At 35.6% G+C, this 14,133-nt stretch overlaps 1 protein-coding gene across 1 annotated transcript in view; it reads left to right on the forward strand.

Moving 5' to 3' along the window:
• Nucleotides 1-14,133, forward strand: part of Il1rapl2 (interleukin 1 receptor accessory protein like 2) — a 532,521-nt gene that overhangs the window by 34,313 nt on the left and 484,075 nt on the right. Inside the window, exon 4 of the mRNA XM_077106474.1 lies at nucleotides 10,696-10,882. Coding sequence (XP_076962589.1) covers nucleotides 10,696-10,882 — 187 coding nt within the window. The remainder of the gene's footprint in view (nucleotides 1-10,695; nucleotides 10,883-14,133) is intronic.

The raw sequence follows: 14,133 nt of genomic DNA on the forward strand, positions 1-14,133 counted from the left end.
TCTGAGAAGTGTCTGTTCAGATCCTTGGCCCATTTGTTGATAGGGTTATTTGTTTTCTTGTTGTTTAACTTTTTGAGTTCTTTGTATACTCTGGAGATTAGAGCTCTATATGAAGTGTGAGAGGTAAATATTTGTTCCCAGGACATAGGCTTCCTATTTACCTCTCTTATTGTTTCTCTTGCTGAGAAAAAATTTTTTAGTTTTAATATGTCCTATTTGTTGATTCTTGATTTTAACTCTTGTGCTATAGGTGTCCTATTAAGGAATTTGGAGCCCGACCCCACGAGATGGAGATTAGGGCCAACTTTTTCTTCTATTAGATGCAGAGTTTCTGGTTTGATTCCTAGCTCCTTGATCCATTTTGAGTTAACTTTTGTGCAAGGTGAGAGAAAGGGATTTAATTTCATTTTGTTGCATATGTTTTTCCAGTTCTCCCAGCACCATTTGTTGAAGATGCTATCCTTCCTCCATTGCATGCTTTTGGCACCTTTGTCTAATATAAGGTAGTTGTAATTTTGTGGATTGGTGTCTGTGTCATCTATTCTGTACCATTGGTTTACCTGCCTGTTTTGGTACCAGTACCATGCTGTTTTTGTTACTATTGCTCTGTAGTATAGTTTAAAATCTGGTGTCACTATACCGCCAGTTTCACTCTTCCTGTTTAGAATTGCTTTTGCTATTCTGGGTCTTTTATTTTTCCATATGAATTTCATGATTGCTTTTTCTATTTCTGCGAGGAATGCCGTTGGGATTTTGATTGGCATTGCATTAAACCTCTAGAGTACTTTTGGTAATATTGCCATTTTAATGATATTAGTTCTGCCTATCCATGAACAAGGTGTATCTTTCGACCTTCTAAGGTCTTCTTCTATTTCTCTCTTTAGGGTTCTGTAGTTTTCATTGTATAGTTCTTTCACCTCTTTTGTTAGGTTGATTCCCAAGTATTTTTTTTTTGAGGATATTGTGAATTGAGTGGTTGTTCTCATTACCATTTCAGAGGATTTGTCACTGATATACAGAAATACCTTTGATTTATGCATGTGGATTTTATATCCTGCCACTTTGCTGAATTCATTTACTAGCTCTAGAAGTTTCTTGGTAGAACCTTTTGGTTCTGCTAGGTATAGGATCATGTCATCTGCAAATAGTGATAATTTAAGTTATTCTTTTCCTATCTTTATGCCTTTAATTTCTTTCGTCTGTCTAATTGCTCTGGCCACTGTTTCAAGAACTATATTGAACAGAAGTGGTGAGAGAGGGCATCCCTGTCTTGTTCCAGATTTTAGAGGGAATGCCTTCAGTTTTTCTCCATTCAGAATGATGCTAGCCTGAGGCTTATCATAGATAGCTTTTACAATGTTGAGGTATGTTCCTATTATCCCTAGTTTTTCTAGTGTTTTGCACATAAAGGGATGCTGTACTTTGTCAAATGCATTTTCTGCATCTATCGAGATGATCATATGGTTCTTATCTTTAAGTCTATTGATGTGGTGAATAACATTTATTGATTTCCGTATATTGAACCAGCCTTGCATCCCAGGGATGAATCCTACTTGATCATGATGCATGATGTTTTGGATATGTTTTTGTATCCAATTTGCCAGAATTTTATTAAGGATTTTTGCATTTATGTTCATTAGAGATATTGGTCTGTAGTTTTCTTTCTTTGAAGTATCTTTGTCTGGTTTAGGAATCAGGGTAATGTTGGCCTCATAGAATGAATTTGGAAGTTCTCCCTCTTTTTCTATTTCCTGAAATAGCTTGAAAAGTATTGGTTTTAGTTCTTCTTTAAAGGTTTTGTAAAACTCTGCTGTATACCCATCCAGTCCTGGGCTTTTCTTGGTTGGTAGTCTTTTGATGGCTTCTTCTATTTCCTCAATTGATATTGGTCTGCTTAGGTTGTGTATATCCTCCTGACTCAATCTGGGCAGATCATATGAATTAAGAAATTTATCGATGCCTTCACTATCTTCTATTTTATTGGAGTATAAGGTTTCAAAATAATTTCTAATTATCTTCTGTATTTCTGTAGTGTCTGTTGTGATATTGCCTTTTTCATCCCGTATGCTAGTAATTTGAGTTCTCTCTCCTCTTCATTAGCTCTGTCAATCTTATTTATTTTTTCAAAGAACCAACTTTTAGTTTTGTCAATTTTTTCGATTGTTTCTTTTGTTTCAATTTCATTGATTTCTGCTCTGATTTTAATTATTTCTTGCCTTCTACTACTTTTGCTGTTGCTTTGCTCTTCTTTTTCTAGGGTTTTGAGATGAAGTGTGAGATCATTTATTTGTTGTTTTTTCTTTCTTTTTTTAAGGAATGAACTCCAAGCAATGAACTTTCCTCTTAGAACTGCTTTCATTGTGTCCCATAGATTCTGATATGTTGTGTCTGTGTTTAAATTTATCTCTAAGAATTTTTTAATTTCCTCCTTGATGTCTTCTGTAGCCCATTGATCATTCAGTAACATATTGTTCATTCTCCAAGTGATATAGGATTTTTTCTTCCTTCTTTTATTGTTGATTTCCAGTTTCATTCCATTATGATCAGAAAGGATGCATGGTATTATCTCTACTCCTTTATAATTTCTAAGAGTTGCCCTATGACATAATATATGATCCATTTTTGAGAAGGATCCATGTGCTGCTGAGAATAAAGTGTAACTGCTTGATGTTGGGTGGTACATTCTATATATGTCAATTAAGTCTAGGTTATTACCTGTATTATTGAGTTCTATAGTTTCTTTATTCAACTTTTGTTTGGAAGATCTGTCCAGTGGTGAGAGAGGTGTGTTGAAGTCTCCCATAATTATTGTATTGTGTTCTATTTGACTCTTGAACTTGAGAAGAGTTTGTTTGATGAACATAGCTACACCATTGTTTGGGGAATATATATTAATGATTGTTATGTCTTTTGGTGTGTGGTTCCCTTGAGCAGTATGTAGTATCCTTCTTTATCCCTTTTGATTAACTTTGGCTTGAAGTCTATTTTATTTGATATGACTATGGACACTCCTGCTTGCTTCTGAGGTCCATATGAGTGATACGATTTTTCCCAACCTTTCACCTTCAGTCTATGTATGTCTTTCCTATCAGATGCGTCTCCCACAGGCAGCATATTGTTGGATGTTTTTTTTTTTTTTTGATCAATTCTACTAGCCTGTGTCACTTGATTGATGAGTTTAAGTGATTAACATTTAGGGTTACTATTGAGATATGGTTTGTACTTCCAGCTATATTTGTTTATTTTTATTACTTAACATGATTTGTTTTTCCTCTTTGAATAGTTTTTCCTTTAATGTACTAACTCCCACTGTTGATTTTCATTGTTATTTTTCATTTCCTCTTCATGTAATGTTTTGCCAAGGATGTTTTGAAGCGCTCGTTTTCTAGCTACAGATTCTTTTAACTTTTGTTTATTGTGGAAGGTTTTAATTTCATCTTCCATCCTGAAGCTTAATTTCACTGGATACACGATTCTTAGTTGGAACCCATTTTCTTTCAGCGTTTGAAATATGTTGTTCCAGGATCTTCTAGCTTTCAGAGTCTGTGTTGAAAGATCAGCCGTTAACCTGATTGGTTTACCCCTAAATGTAATCTGTTTCCTTTCTCTTGTAGCTTTTAAAATTCTCTCCTTATTCTGTATGTTGGGCATCTTCATTATAATGTGTCTAGGTGTGGATCTCTTGTGATTTTGCACATTCGGCATCCTGTAGGCTTCTAGGATTTGGAATTCTGATTCATTCTTCAAGTCTGGGAAGTTTTCTTGTATTATTTCATTGAACAGATTGCTTATTACATTGGTTTGGACCTCTATACCTTACTGTATCCCAATCACTCTTAAGTTTGGTCTCTTTATGTTATCCCATATTTCTTGGATATTCTGCTCATGGTTTCTTAACAGTTTTGCTGAGCTGTCTATGTTTTTTTCTAGTTGAAATACTTTGTCTTTATTGTCTGATGTTCTGTCTTCTAAGTGTTCTACTCTGCTAGTAATACTCTCATTTGAGTTTTTAATTTGGTTTATTGCTTCCTGCATTTCCAGGATTTCTGTTTGTTTTTTTTTATAACCTCTATCTCCCTGTATAGTTGATCTTTTGCTTCTTGGATTTGTTTATGTTATTCATTGTTAAAGTGATCTTTCATTGTCTGATTTTGCTGTCTAATGTCTTCCTTGAGACTCCAAATCATCTGAAGCATGTATATCCTGAACTCTTTATCTGACATTCCATCTGCTGCAGATATTACCTCTTCTAAAGTTGAGTTGACCTGCATTGCTTTTGGTCCTTTCTTTCCTTGTCTTTTCATACTGCTCATGTTTCTTTCCAGCTTTGTGAAACTGTTGTTATTGATTTTCCCCCCTATATATTTATATTGCTCTTGTATAGTTCCAAAGTCTTTCTTTTGTGGAGAAAGACAATGTTAATAGTTCCCAATATCAATAGTACATTATCCAAGCACATGTTTTCCTTATTACTACATTTATAGCTAGTCTCTATGTCTACAAATGTTGGTTTCAATAATCATTCAAAAATATAGTCATTAGATTCATGAAAGGCATACCATTTCTGGTAGCATGAAGAAAACTGAATATCAGGTGTAGAATATTATATTTAGGGGAAAGGAGTGAGGGTATGAGGTTAATCTAACTTAGTATCTTTGGAGAGTTCTAACTAATAGATGGGTAATTTATGGAAGAATATCTAGATTCAAATTCCTATCTGTATTTATAAGATTACTCTACTTATAAATAGTAAAATATAGGGGGTTGCAAGTGGGATAGAGGGAGTAAGAAGGAGAAAAACAAATAACAAGGAAAGAAGGAGAAAAACGAGAGCGGGAAAAAGAAAATAAGAGAAAAATTAGAAAAAAGAAAAGAAATAAAAGGGGGGAGGGAGGTGGGGCATATGCAATTCCTCTATATTATATTATTCTGGTGATTCAGTTATTAAAGACCATTTTCATGCACAATTCTTGGTTTCACATATGTTGAGGTTGTGAGGACCAGAGGGGGAAGGGTAGAGGAGACTGGATGAATGGTTTAAAGAGAGGGAGAAGCGAAAGAAAGAAAAAAGAAAAAAAAAGAAAGAAAAAATAAATATCTCTCAGAACTTTGTTTTCTTTTCTTCCAGTATGTGGCGTTGTCTATTCCTAGCTTGAGTCTCTGGGTTCAGGGTGGTGGTGGTAGCCATTGTGAGAAGACTTGAGCTTCTACCTGTGGCCTCTCTACTCTTATTCTCTGAGATATAAACCAGGCTCCTGATCCGCTGCAGAACTGAGCTGGTAGCCACACCCACTGGTTGATGAGTTTTAAGAGTTTTTGGGATTTTCCAAGATGAGTTCCATCCATTTTTCTCATAAGGTGTTTGATGAGGGCAGGGGGGGGCGGTTGTTGAGGAGACCTTATGTTTGTCCAGAGCTCGGTCAGGTGACCGCAGAGGCGGGCGGCTGGGCCCTCCTCCAGTTGGGGTGGTCTGCCTACCACACAGGCATGTGTCTGGGCCCTCATGTATGTTTTAAATCCTGAGGCTTGCCTCTGATTCTCTTGCCCCAAGAACACAAAATTGATGAAAAATTTCCCTTAGAAATTTCTGTGGAAGAAAAGATATAAATTACACTCTAAAATAGCTAACATTAAACCTTTGGAATCATAACTGATTTTTTTTTCAAAAATTTACAAATTATTTTCCTGTGCACATTAACAACTATTCTTCAGATGTTATCTTTAGTCATCTGCGTTTCTTTCTTCATATTGTCCACATTGGCATGGATAACCTCAAGTTAGCTTCTCTCTTTTTTTGGGGAGGGGGGGTTTCTGACGACTGAACTCAGGGCAGTCTGCTACTGAGCTGCGTCCCTAGCCCTATTTTATATTTTATTTAGAGACAGAGTCTCACTCAGTTGCTTAGCGCCTTTACACTCCTGCCTCAGCCTCCAGAGCTGTTGGGATTACAGGCATGTGCCACCACTCTTAACTAATATTAGCATCAAGTTCTGAGGACCCCTGTGACTACTAGTTGGAAACATTGACTCTAAACCACTGACCAGGTCATTAGCTGGATTAAGTTGCTTGTTCGGTTTACAATTGTTAGGTGATTTACCCTGTTTGTTTTCATGGATGTTGGCAGAATTAAATATGATAATAGATATGAAGATAGTTGACGTTTTTAAAAATATATTTTTTAGTTGTCAATGGACTTTATGTTGTTCATTTATATGCGGTGCTGAGAATTGAATCTTGTGCCTCACTCATGCTAGGCAAGCATTCTACCATTGAGCCACAATCCAAGCCCACAGTTGACTTTTTATATTTGTGGATTTAACATCTATGAATTCAACCAGCCATGGATCAAAAATAATAGGAAATAAAATAATTATATTTGTATCTAACATGTACAGATTTTTCTTGTCATTATTCACTACACAATGTAACATAACAATTTACCTAGTATTTATATTTTATTAGGTAGTATGATGAATTTATTGATTATTTAAAGTATATGGGAGGATATACATAGTTTATTCACAAATTCGATGCCATTTTCTATAAAAGACTTGAGCATCTGGAGATTTATGTGTCCACGGGAATTGTTGGTCCTAAAGCCAATCTTCCCTGGATATTGAGGGAGAACTCTACTTGAAAATATTATAAATGAAAGTAATTGCGAGTTGTTTCCACAATATCACTGGGATGACCCTTTGCTTACTTTAAGTCTTAATGTGTTCCTTGTCCTCTCAGGTTATGTAGGGGAGAGAGAAAAAAAATACAATCCCCATTCTTGCACATTTGTCAATCTACCTCCTCAAACTTACATAGCTGTAATTGTACCTAATGAAAGAAAAGTAACATTTTTTGGGGTCTTAGTTGCGGGAAACATTTTAAATAGAACTGGCCAGGGGCATTTTTCAAAATAAAATCTAAATAATGCAAGATTGTTAATGGGAACTGTGCCAGAGCTGGATTACATGACTAATAAAAATCAACCTGAGTCTCAGTCTGTCAGGCAGTCTTGATCATACTTTTACTAGGTCAGCAATAGTGACAGCAGGACTCAAACTAGGCTTTGTCTTTGAATTCTAGGATCTTGGTCATCATCAACAACTTCATATTAGAGCTTGTTCAAGGGTTAACAAGCAATTTGTTGTCTACTGTTCATATGCCAGTAGAGTGGGAGTAAATATATGGAGAGCCCCAGGCTAAGGTTGTTCATGGAAGGTTAAGGATTAGAGAACACAGAAACATTTTCCCCTTTAACCCCTTATCACCATTTCAAGTTAATGCAAGTGAGGCTGGCATGACCTGCATCATTTGTACTTTGAAAGGGTTGGACAATGACACATAAGAGAGTCTCCTGTCTTGTGCCTGAAAACATGTCTGGGGATCTGGGCTTTATAGTAGTAGACACTGGTCTAAGATGTTTCCAGAAGATAAATGGAACTTTATTAACCTTTTGACTTCCAACGTCCTGGCCTTGTAGTACTTGTTGTACCTGGGGGTTTCTTCCTGCCTAAGTCAGTGTAATATTTTTATCCTTTCAGACCAGCAGAATCCTCTGGTATTAGCTACCTTGCCAACTGACCTCTTTTGTACTTTTCCTGTCAAGTAGCATTCCTAACCCAGTGGCCTTTCTTAACATAGTACTGCCAGTGTTGTTATTTTTTTAAATATATTGGTGATTGTTCATGGTTATTATAACATATAAATCAAAATTATTATTTATTAGCAATATACATAGCAATGCTAGCAATACCAACAATTCCAATTATGGCTTCAGTTTATTGAATACCTACTATATGCCAATACTATATTATTTATTTTCCACATATTATTTTAATATGTGGTTATACATTATAATCATTCCAGTTAAGAATATGCATCTATTTTTGCTCATAGTCAGATAATAAAAGGACCCCCTTTCTTCCATTTCTAATGGAGTCATCGTAAAGAACTTCTCAGTTTCCAGGTGAGGAAACAGAGTTAAATAACTTGTCTGAGGTCACAGAGCTAGTTAAACACAGTGTGTCTTAGTTGAAAGCTTAATTCTGAGTTAAGAAACCACTATATGGGCTGGGGTTATAGCTCAGTGGTAGAGCTCTTACCTAGCATGTGTGAAGTACTGGGTTCAATCCTTAGCACCACATAAAAAGTAAATAAATGAATAAAATAAAGGTATTGGCGTTCATCTACAACTAAAAAACATTTTAAAAAGAAAGCACTGTATTAGAATTATCCTTTACTTTAGTCAACCTTATTTTCTTCCAAAGGGATAAATGCATTTTATAGGGAGCTTCTTTCTGAACTTTGGACATTCTACCTATTCTTTCTATTATTGAGACCTCTGGTGAACAGTTCTCTTTCCATGGGGGTATAGTATAAGAAGGGGAATATATTTAACAAATAAATCTCTTCATCTGCATGGATAAATGCCATGGAGCAGATATGTTTAAAGTTTGTAACATCAAAAAGTGTTCAGAATACTTTGGATATCCAGCAGAAGCATTTCTTTTCCTTCTGTGTTCACACCTTTTAAACCATGTGAACATTTACCTTCCCTCTACCCACTGCCACTGCTCTAGTCCTCTTTGTCTCCCAGATACAGCCAATATACTCCATTCTTTGCCAATATGCAGATGTACAAAACTTGACTACTTTTTACATTAATATTTTCAAGAATACCTGAAAACTATCTAGGTCATAGATCTAGGAATTTGATATTCAGATAGTCATATAACTGAATCTGAATTAGGATGTTTGAACCATATGGCATTGTTGCTAAAGTACAGCAGAGATAACATATCTGTTAAACAAATACCACTTAGTGCTTACTAATTTAACTAACAAACATCTACTGAGCATCTATTAGTTAATCATTTATATTCCAGAGATAGAGTCATAAATAAGAGCAAGAAATTATTTGTCCTAATTAACTTACATTTATGAAATAAACAAATGTTAGAAGAGCAGAGAGAAGAGCAAGTATAAAGGCCTATGGTTTGTATAACGTGTTCAAGAAACAGAGAAAAATGCCATTGTGACTGTACCTTAATGAATGAAGAAAAGAGTGCAGTGTTGAACCAGATCATGTATTGCTTTGTTGGAAACAAGAGAGTTTGGAATTATTTATGACAAAACTATTGAAATCATAGTCAAAAAGAATTAAATTGATTAAACTCCGCTTTATTCTCTCCTGACATTTTATCATAATAGTGCCTTTAATTTTATAGCATTTAAAGAGGTTATCCAAAACTTGACAAGAGTATATGAATTTCTTTCATTTGATCCTAGTGGGCATAACTCATGTTGTTTGGGTTCTACATTAGGAAGAGAGAAAAGCAATATCCTACAATCTACCTAGTGTATTGGGTTGCCTCTGAACATCTAAATTAGAGTGCTTTCACAGCATTCTTCTCACATGACATAGTCAGGGGTGCTTGCTAATTAACTTCACTAGAAACAAGTAGGAGTCATTTTGATTATGTTAGTTTATAAGCCCAATGCACACAGCTGTCTGTCCTCCTGTGTTTTGAGATATAGGAATTTCAATGAGTGAGTAATAAATAGTATGCATAGCACCAGTCATTTGGGGCCATCTTCAAGTTAGCAGTTGGCATGCTAATTCCATCTGTTATAGGATTATTATTACTTGTTGGTAGAAACACTTGGTTTTGGTATAGCTGCCCTTGGTAATTTGTATTTTTGGCAGCAAGTATCCTTTATGTTTAGAACAGATACACTCCTGAAAAGTCCTCCATAAAGTAAAATTCAACACTCCTACCAAGATTTACAGTTCGCCTTCTCAGTCTTATCAGGTTGCTTCTGAACCCTTCCCCACACAATTCAATTTTCTTCTGTGTGGTTGACATCCTCTGGGTAGGAAAAATTCATGGAGTATACATACAGAAATGAAGGCATACAATTTTGTTTATTTATTTTTAGTTAAATAAATTGATCAAACATGTTTACTGAGCTCATATTACTGAGAAGGTACTAACCAAGTTACAAGAAAGTGGAATTTTAATTTCATAAATACTCTCACATAATGAGTTAGTCAATTTCTAAAGTGGCCTAATGTTAAAATTCAATGTTGATATTCTTTTATAATGGTGAGTATTTGTGGATTAATTCAAATTGACTCTACTAAGACTTGTTCTTTATGGGAGCCCTAAATTTGATCCTTGGTACGTCTCAGTAAGCACCTTAAAAAGGTATATAAGTTAACATGTGTCCTCTGTGTGTTGATCTGGTTTTCTGTATATATCTTATAAAAGGAAATGTTGGCTAAGAAACCAATGGTAAAATTCAACAAGCTCTTGAATAACTTCTAAAGGACTAGCCATGGAGGAAGAGCAGAGATGACTCTAGCTGTATTTATAGAAATTTTCTCACAAGTTTTCACTTAGATTTTCAGTGTAGCACCATTTACTATTGGAAAAAAGTATGACTTTGTTTCAGTTCTGTAGATGGCTATAACTCCCCTATATAGCTCTATAGCTACTTCATGGCTGGCAATGTCCACATTAGCATCTTATTTCATATCACTGTGTCGTTTGAAGTTGAAAATTGCTGTGTGTTGTTTTAATGTCATTTCTGATTTTGGGGCAAACCTTAAATGGAAAAGTCAACACTCTTGAAATATAGAGTACAAACAAATATGCAAACACCCAATAAAACTATTTTGTTATTTTTCTGTTCCTACAGAAACTCAACATATTGTATGAAGGTGTCAATGTCCTTGACTGTAGCAGAGAATGAATCAGGCCTGTGCTACAATAGCAGAATCCGCTATTTAGAAAAATCTGAAGTCACTAAAAGAAAGGAGATCTCCTGTCCAGACATGGATGACTTTAAGAAGTCTGATCAGGAGCCTGATGTTGTCTGGTACAAGGTAATTCAGCATGGTGTCAAATTCATTTTTTATCTCAGTCTGTGGCAGGCTTTGGGTATATAAAAAGTTTTTGGTATTAAATATTTTACTGAGCATAATCAATGGATTGACAACAAGTAACTGAGACATTTGACTCCTATATACCACTGATTTTCATGCATTTCCATCAGCAGGTGTCAAAAGCAGTCCCACTTCCCCCAACAACTAAAAATAAACAAAATCTCTCTTTAACACAACTCATAAGACCAAATGGGAAGAAAAGTGAAGCTTTAAATTAATACATGAAAGAATTATTTGGGGACATATAAATATTATTTACTTTTAGTAATTGAAAGGCCCATCATTACAAGTAGTACTTGAAAGGATTAGGTGTTATGATCATCTATAATGTAAAAGCCACTGTAGTGAATACAGAGGAGAGAAATGGGTCCAATGCAGCATTGATGGACACTTATAAGGTCTAGTAACTGGAAATAAGCTACACTCAGTGTGAAAGTTGAATTGAAGAGAGTTGAATGAAATATTTATTTATAGAGATGTGGGCAGAGTTGAGGGAACCAACTCTGGGAGGCTGTTAAATTTCACTCCACTAGCCTACACTGGTAAGGGGAAGGATCAATGTCACTGGAACCTAGGAAAAATAGAGAGGGCCTATCAAGATTTGTAGCCTTAGAGTAACATGTGAAGGTGGAAGAGGGAGGGAGGGAGAAGGATAAAGACCTTAATCTTTCTTAACTCCTACTCTCTGGTTTTCTGCTAATTGCCTCCCCAGTTTGAACTCAAAGAGAAATCAGAAGCAAAGATGGTAGATACAGTCAATAATCTTCAGCTTTTCTAGGCATAGAATAGGACAGACAAGGACAGATAGTGGATCCAGTAGACAAGGCGAGAGCAACCATATGAGTCCAGATATGATATTCTGCCCTGTGGTCCTGTAGCAGGACTGAACAGTCCATGCCGGTTCTGAGCCACAGAGGTTGACAGTTTTTATGTATGACAGCTGGAGGTGACCAAGAAGAATTTGTGTGCCGATGCTACATGCATTGTTGGACCCTAACAACACATAAAGAGCTATAGTAGGTTGTTTCTCTAGGATTCCACTGACTCTCAGTTTACAGGGAAACCTAAACCCTAACTCCCACAGCTGTTGGGTGATTTTACATTTGGAAGCCTCTACATGTTCATACATGATGGAATTTACCAATAAGCCACAAGAGCATGTTCTTCACTTTGACATATTCCTTTTACTTTTTTCTTAATGAAGACAATCTTGTGGCATATTAAAAAGGGTCATTATATTTATTATACATAGACTTATAATTTAGGGTGATCCTTTTTGGGGAGGGGGCCACTGGGATTGAACCCAGGGGTGCTAAACCACTGAGCCACATCCCTAGCCCTTTTTATTTTTTATTTTGAGACAGAGTCTCACTAGTTGTTGAGTGCCTTGCTAATTTGCTGACACTGATCTTGAATTCTCAATCCTCTTGCCTCAGCTTCCTGTGCCCCTGGGATTATAAGCATGTGCCATCATGCCTGGCTAGTGTGATCCTTCATGTGATCATTTCTCTCCTTCATATTTATTAAGCACTATTATGTGGCATTCACTGAGTTAAGATTGGTTTATGCATCATCTTATTTCAATCTCAATGCAATTCTGTATGGAGAATACTCTTGTATGCATTTAATAGAGAAAATAATCGGGGCTTAGACGTAAAGTTACATGGCAAACAAAACTTGATTTATATTCAAGGCAGTGTGGCTCCAGAGTCCATTTTATTAATTACTACTCTTTTCTGTAATGAACCAGCCTTGATCATTGGCACTTCTGTAAAATTTAGTGCTAGTGCTAAGGATCAGGCAAAAAGAGAGTAAGATGGTTTTATTTCAATTTTATAGGTGAGGAAGGGAATTTGACCTGCCCAAGATATACCAGTTTGAGGTAAATTCCAGGTCATCAGCCTCCTTACATATAAATTCATTCTTCTATCTCATCTCTGTATCTTTCTGCTAAATTATTTCTTCCCTTTTCCTCACATCTCTAGACATCACTGTTATCATTACATACCAAAGCAATTTATTCCTTGGGAAATGCTACCACTCAATTTTTACAAATAGAGCAACAATGGAGACGGAAAAGGCATTTCCAGAATAATAATGTTTAAAATTTGCTTTTATTATTAAATTTCTTTTAAACAGATATATGAAAACATAAAAATTGTACAAATTAATGGGGCAAAATGTGATGTTTTGATACTCGTATACATCATGTATATGTAATGTGTAAATCAGGTTAAATGTATCTATGTCCTTAAACATTTATCATTTAATTGTGATGAGAAAATTAAAAAATCCTCTCTTCTACTTATTTTGTTTTGCTGTTTTGTTTTTGGTTTTATCAGTGCTGGGGACTGAACCCAGGGCCTTCTGCTTGTTAGGCAAGAACTCCACCACTGAGCTATACTCTCAGTCCATTCTCCTGGTTATTTTGAAATGTATAAGACCTTATTGTTTACTATAATCATACTACTATGCAATAATACTACATCAGAACTTCTTGCTCCTATCTAATTATAACTTGGTACACATTGATTAACATTACCTCTTTCATCATTCCTGTTTACCTTCCCCAGGTTCTGGTAGCCACATTTCTATCTTTAATTATTAGGAGATCAAGCTCAAGGCCACTCTCAGTGATTTAGCTACACCCTGTCTCAAAATTATGAATGAATGAATGAATGAATAAATAAATAAATAAATAAATAAATGGATTGGGGTTGCCGCTCAGTGGTAAAACACCCCTGGGTACAATCCTAGTTCCCTGCCCCGCCTCCAAAAAAAAAGATTAACATTTTAGATTCCACATATGAGTGAGATCATTTATACTTTTCTCTCAGTGCCTGGCTTATTTCAATTCACATAGTGATTTCTGGTTCCATCCTTGTTGTCACAACTGACAGGATTCTATTCCTTTTATGGCTGGATAATTTTCCATTGTGTATATTTGCTACATTTCTTTATCTGTTCATCAGTTGATAGATCCTTCTTTTTTTCTCCTAGTTCGTGGCTACTGTGATTAGTGCTGTAATGAACATAGGGATAGAGATGTCCCTTCAACATACTGTTTCATTTCCTTTGAATATTCCAGAAGTGGGATTGCTGGATCATATGGTAGTTTTATTTTTAACTTTTGAGGAACCTTCAAACTGTTTTTCATAATGGCTGTACTAATTGACATTCACACCTGTAGT

This window comes from Callospermophilus lateralis, chromosome X, assembly GCF_048772815.1.
Source record: "Callospermophilus lateralis isolate mCalLat2 chromosome X, mCalLat2.hap1, whole genome shotgun sequence".
Lineage (NCBI taxonomy): Eukaryota > Metazoa > Chordata > Mammalia > Rodentia > Sciuridae > Callospermophilus > Callospermophilus lateralis.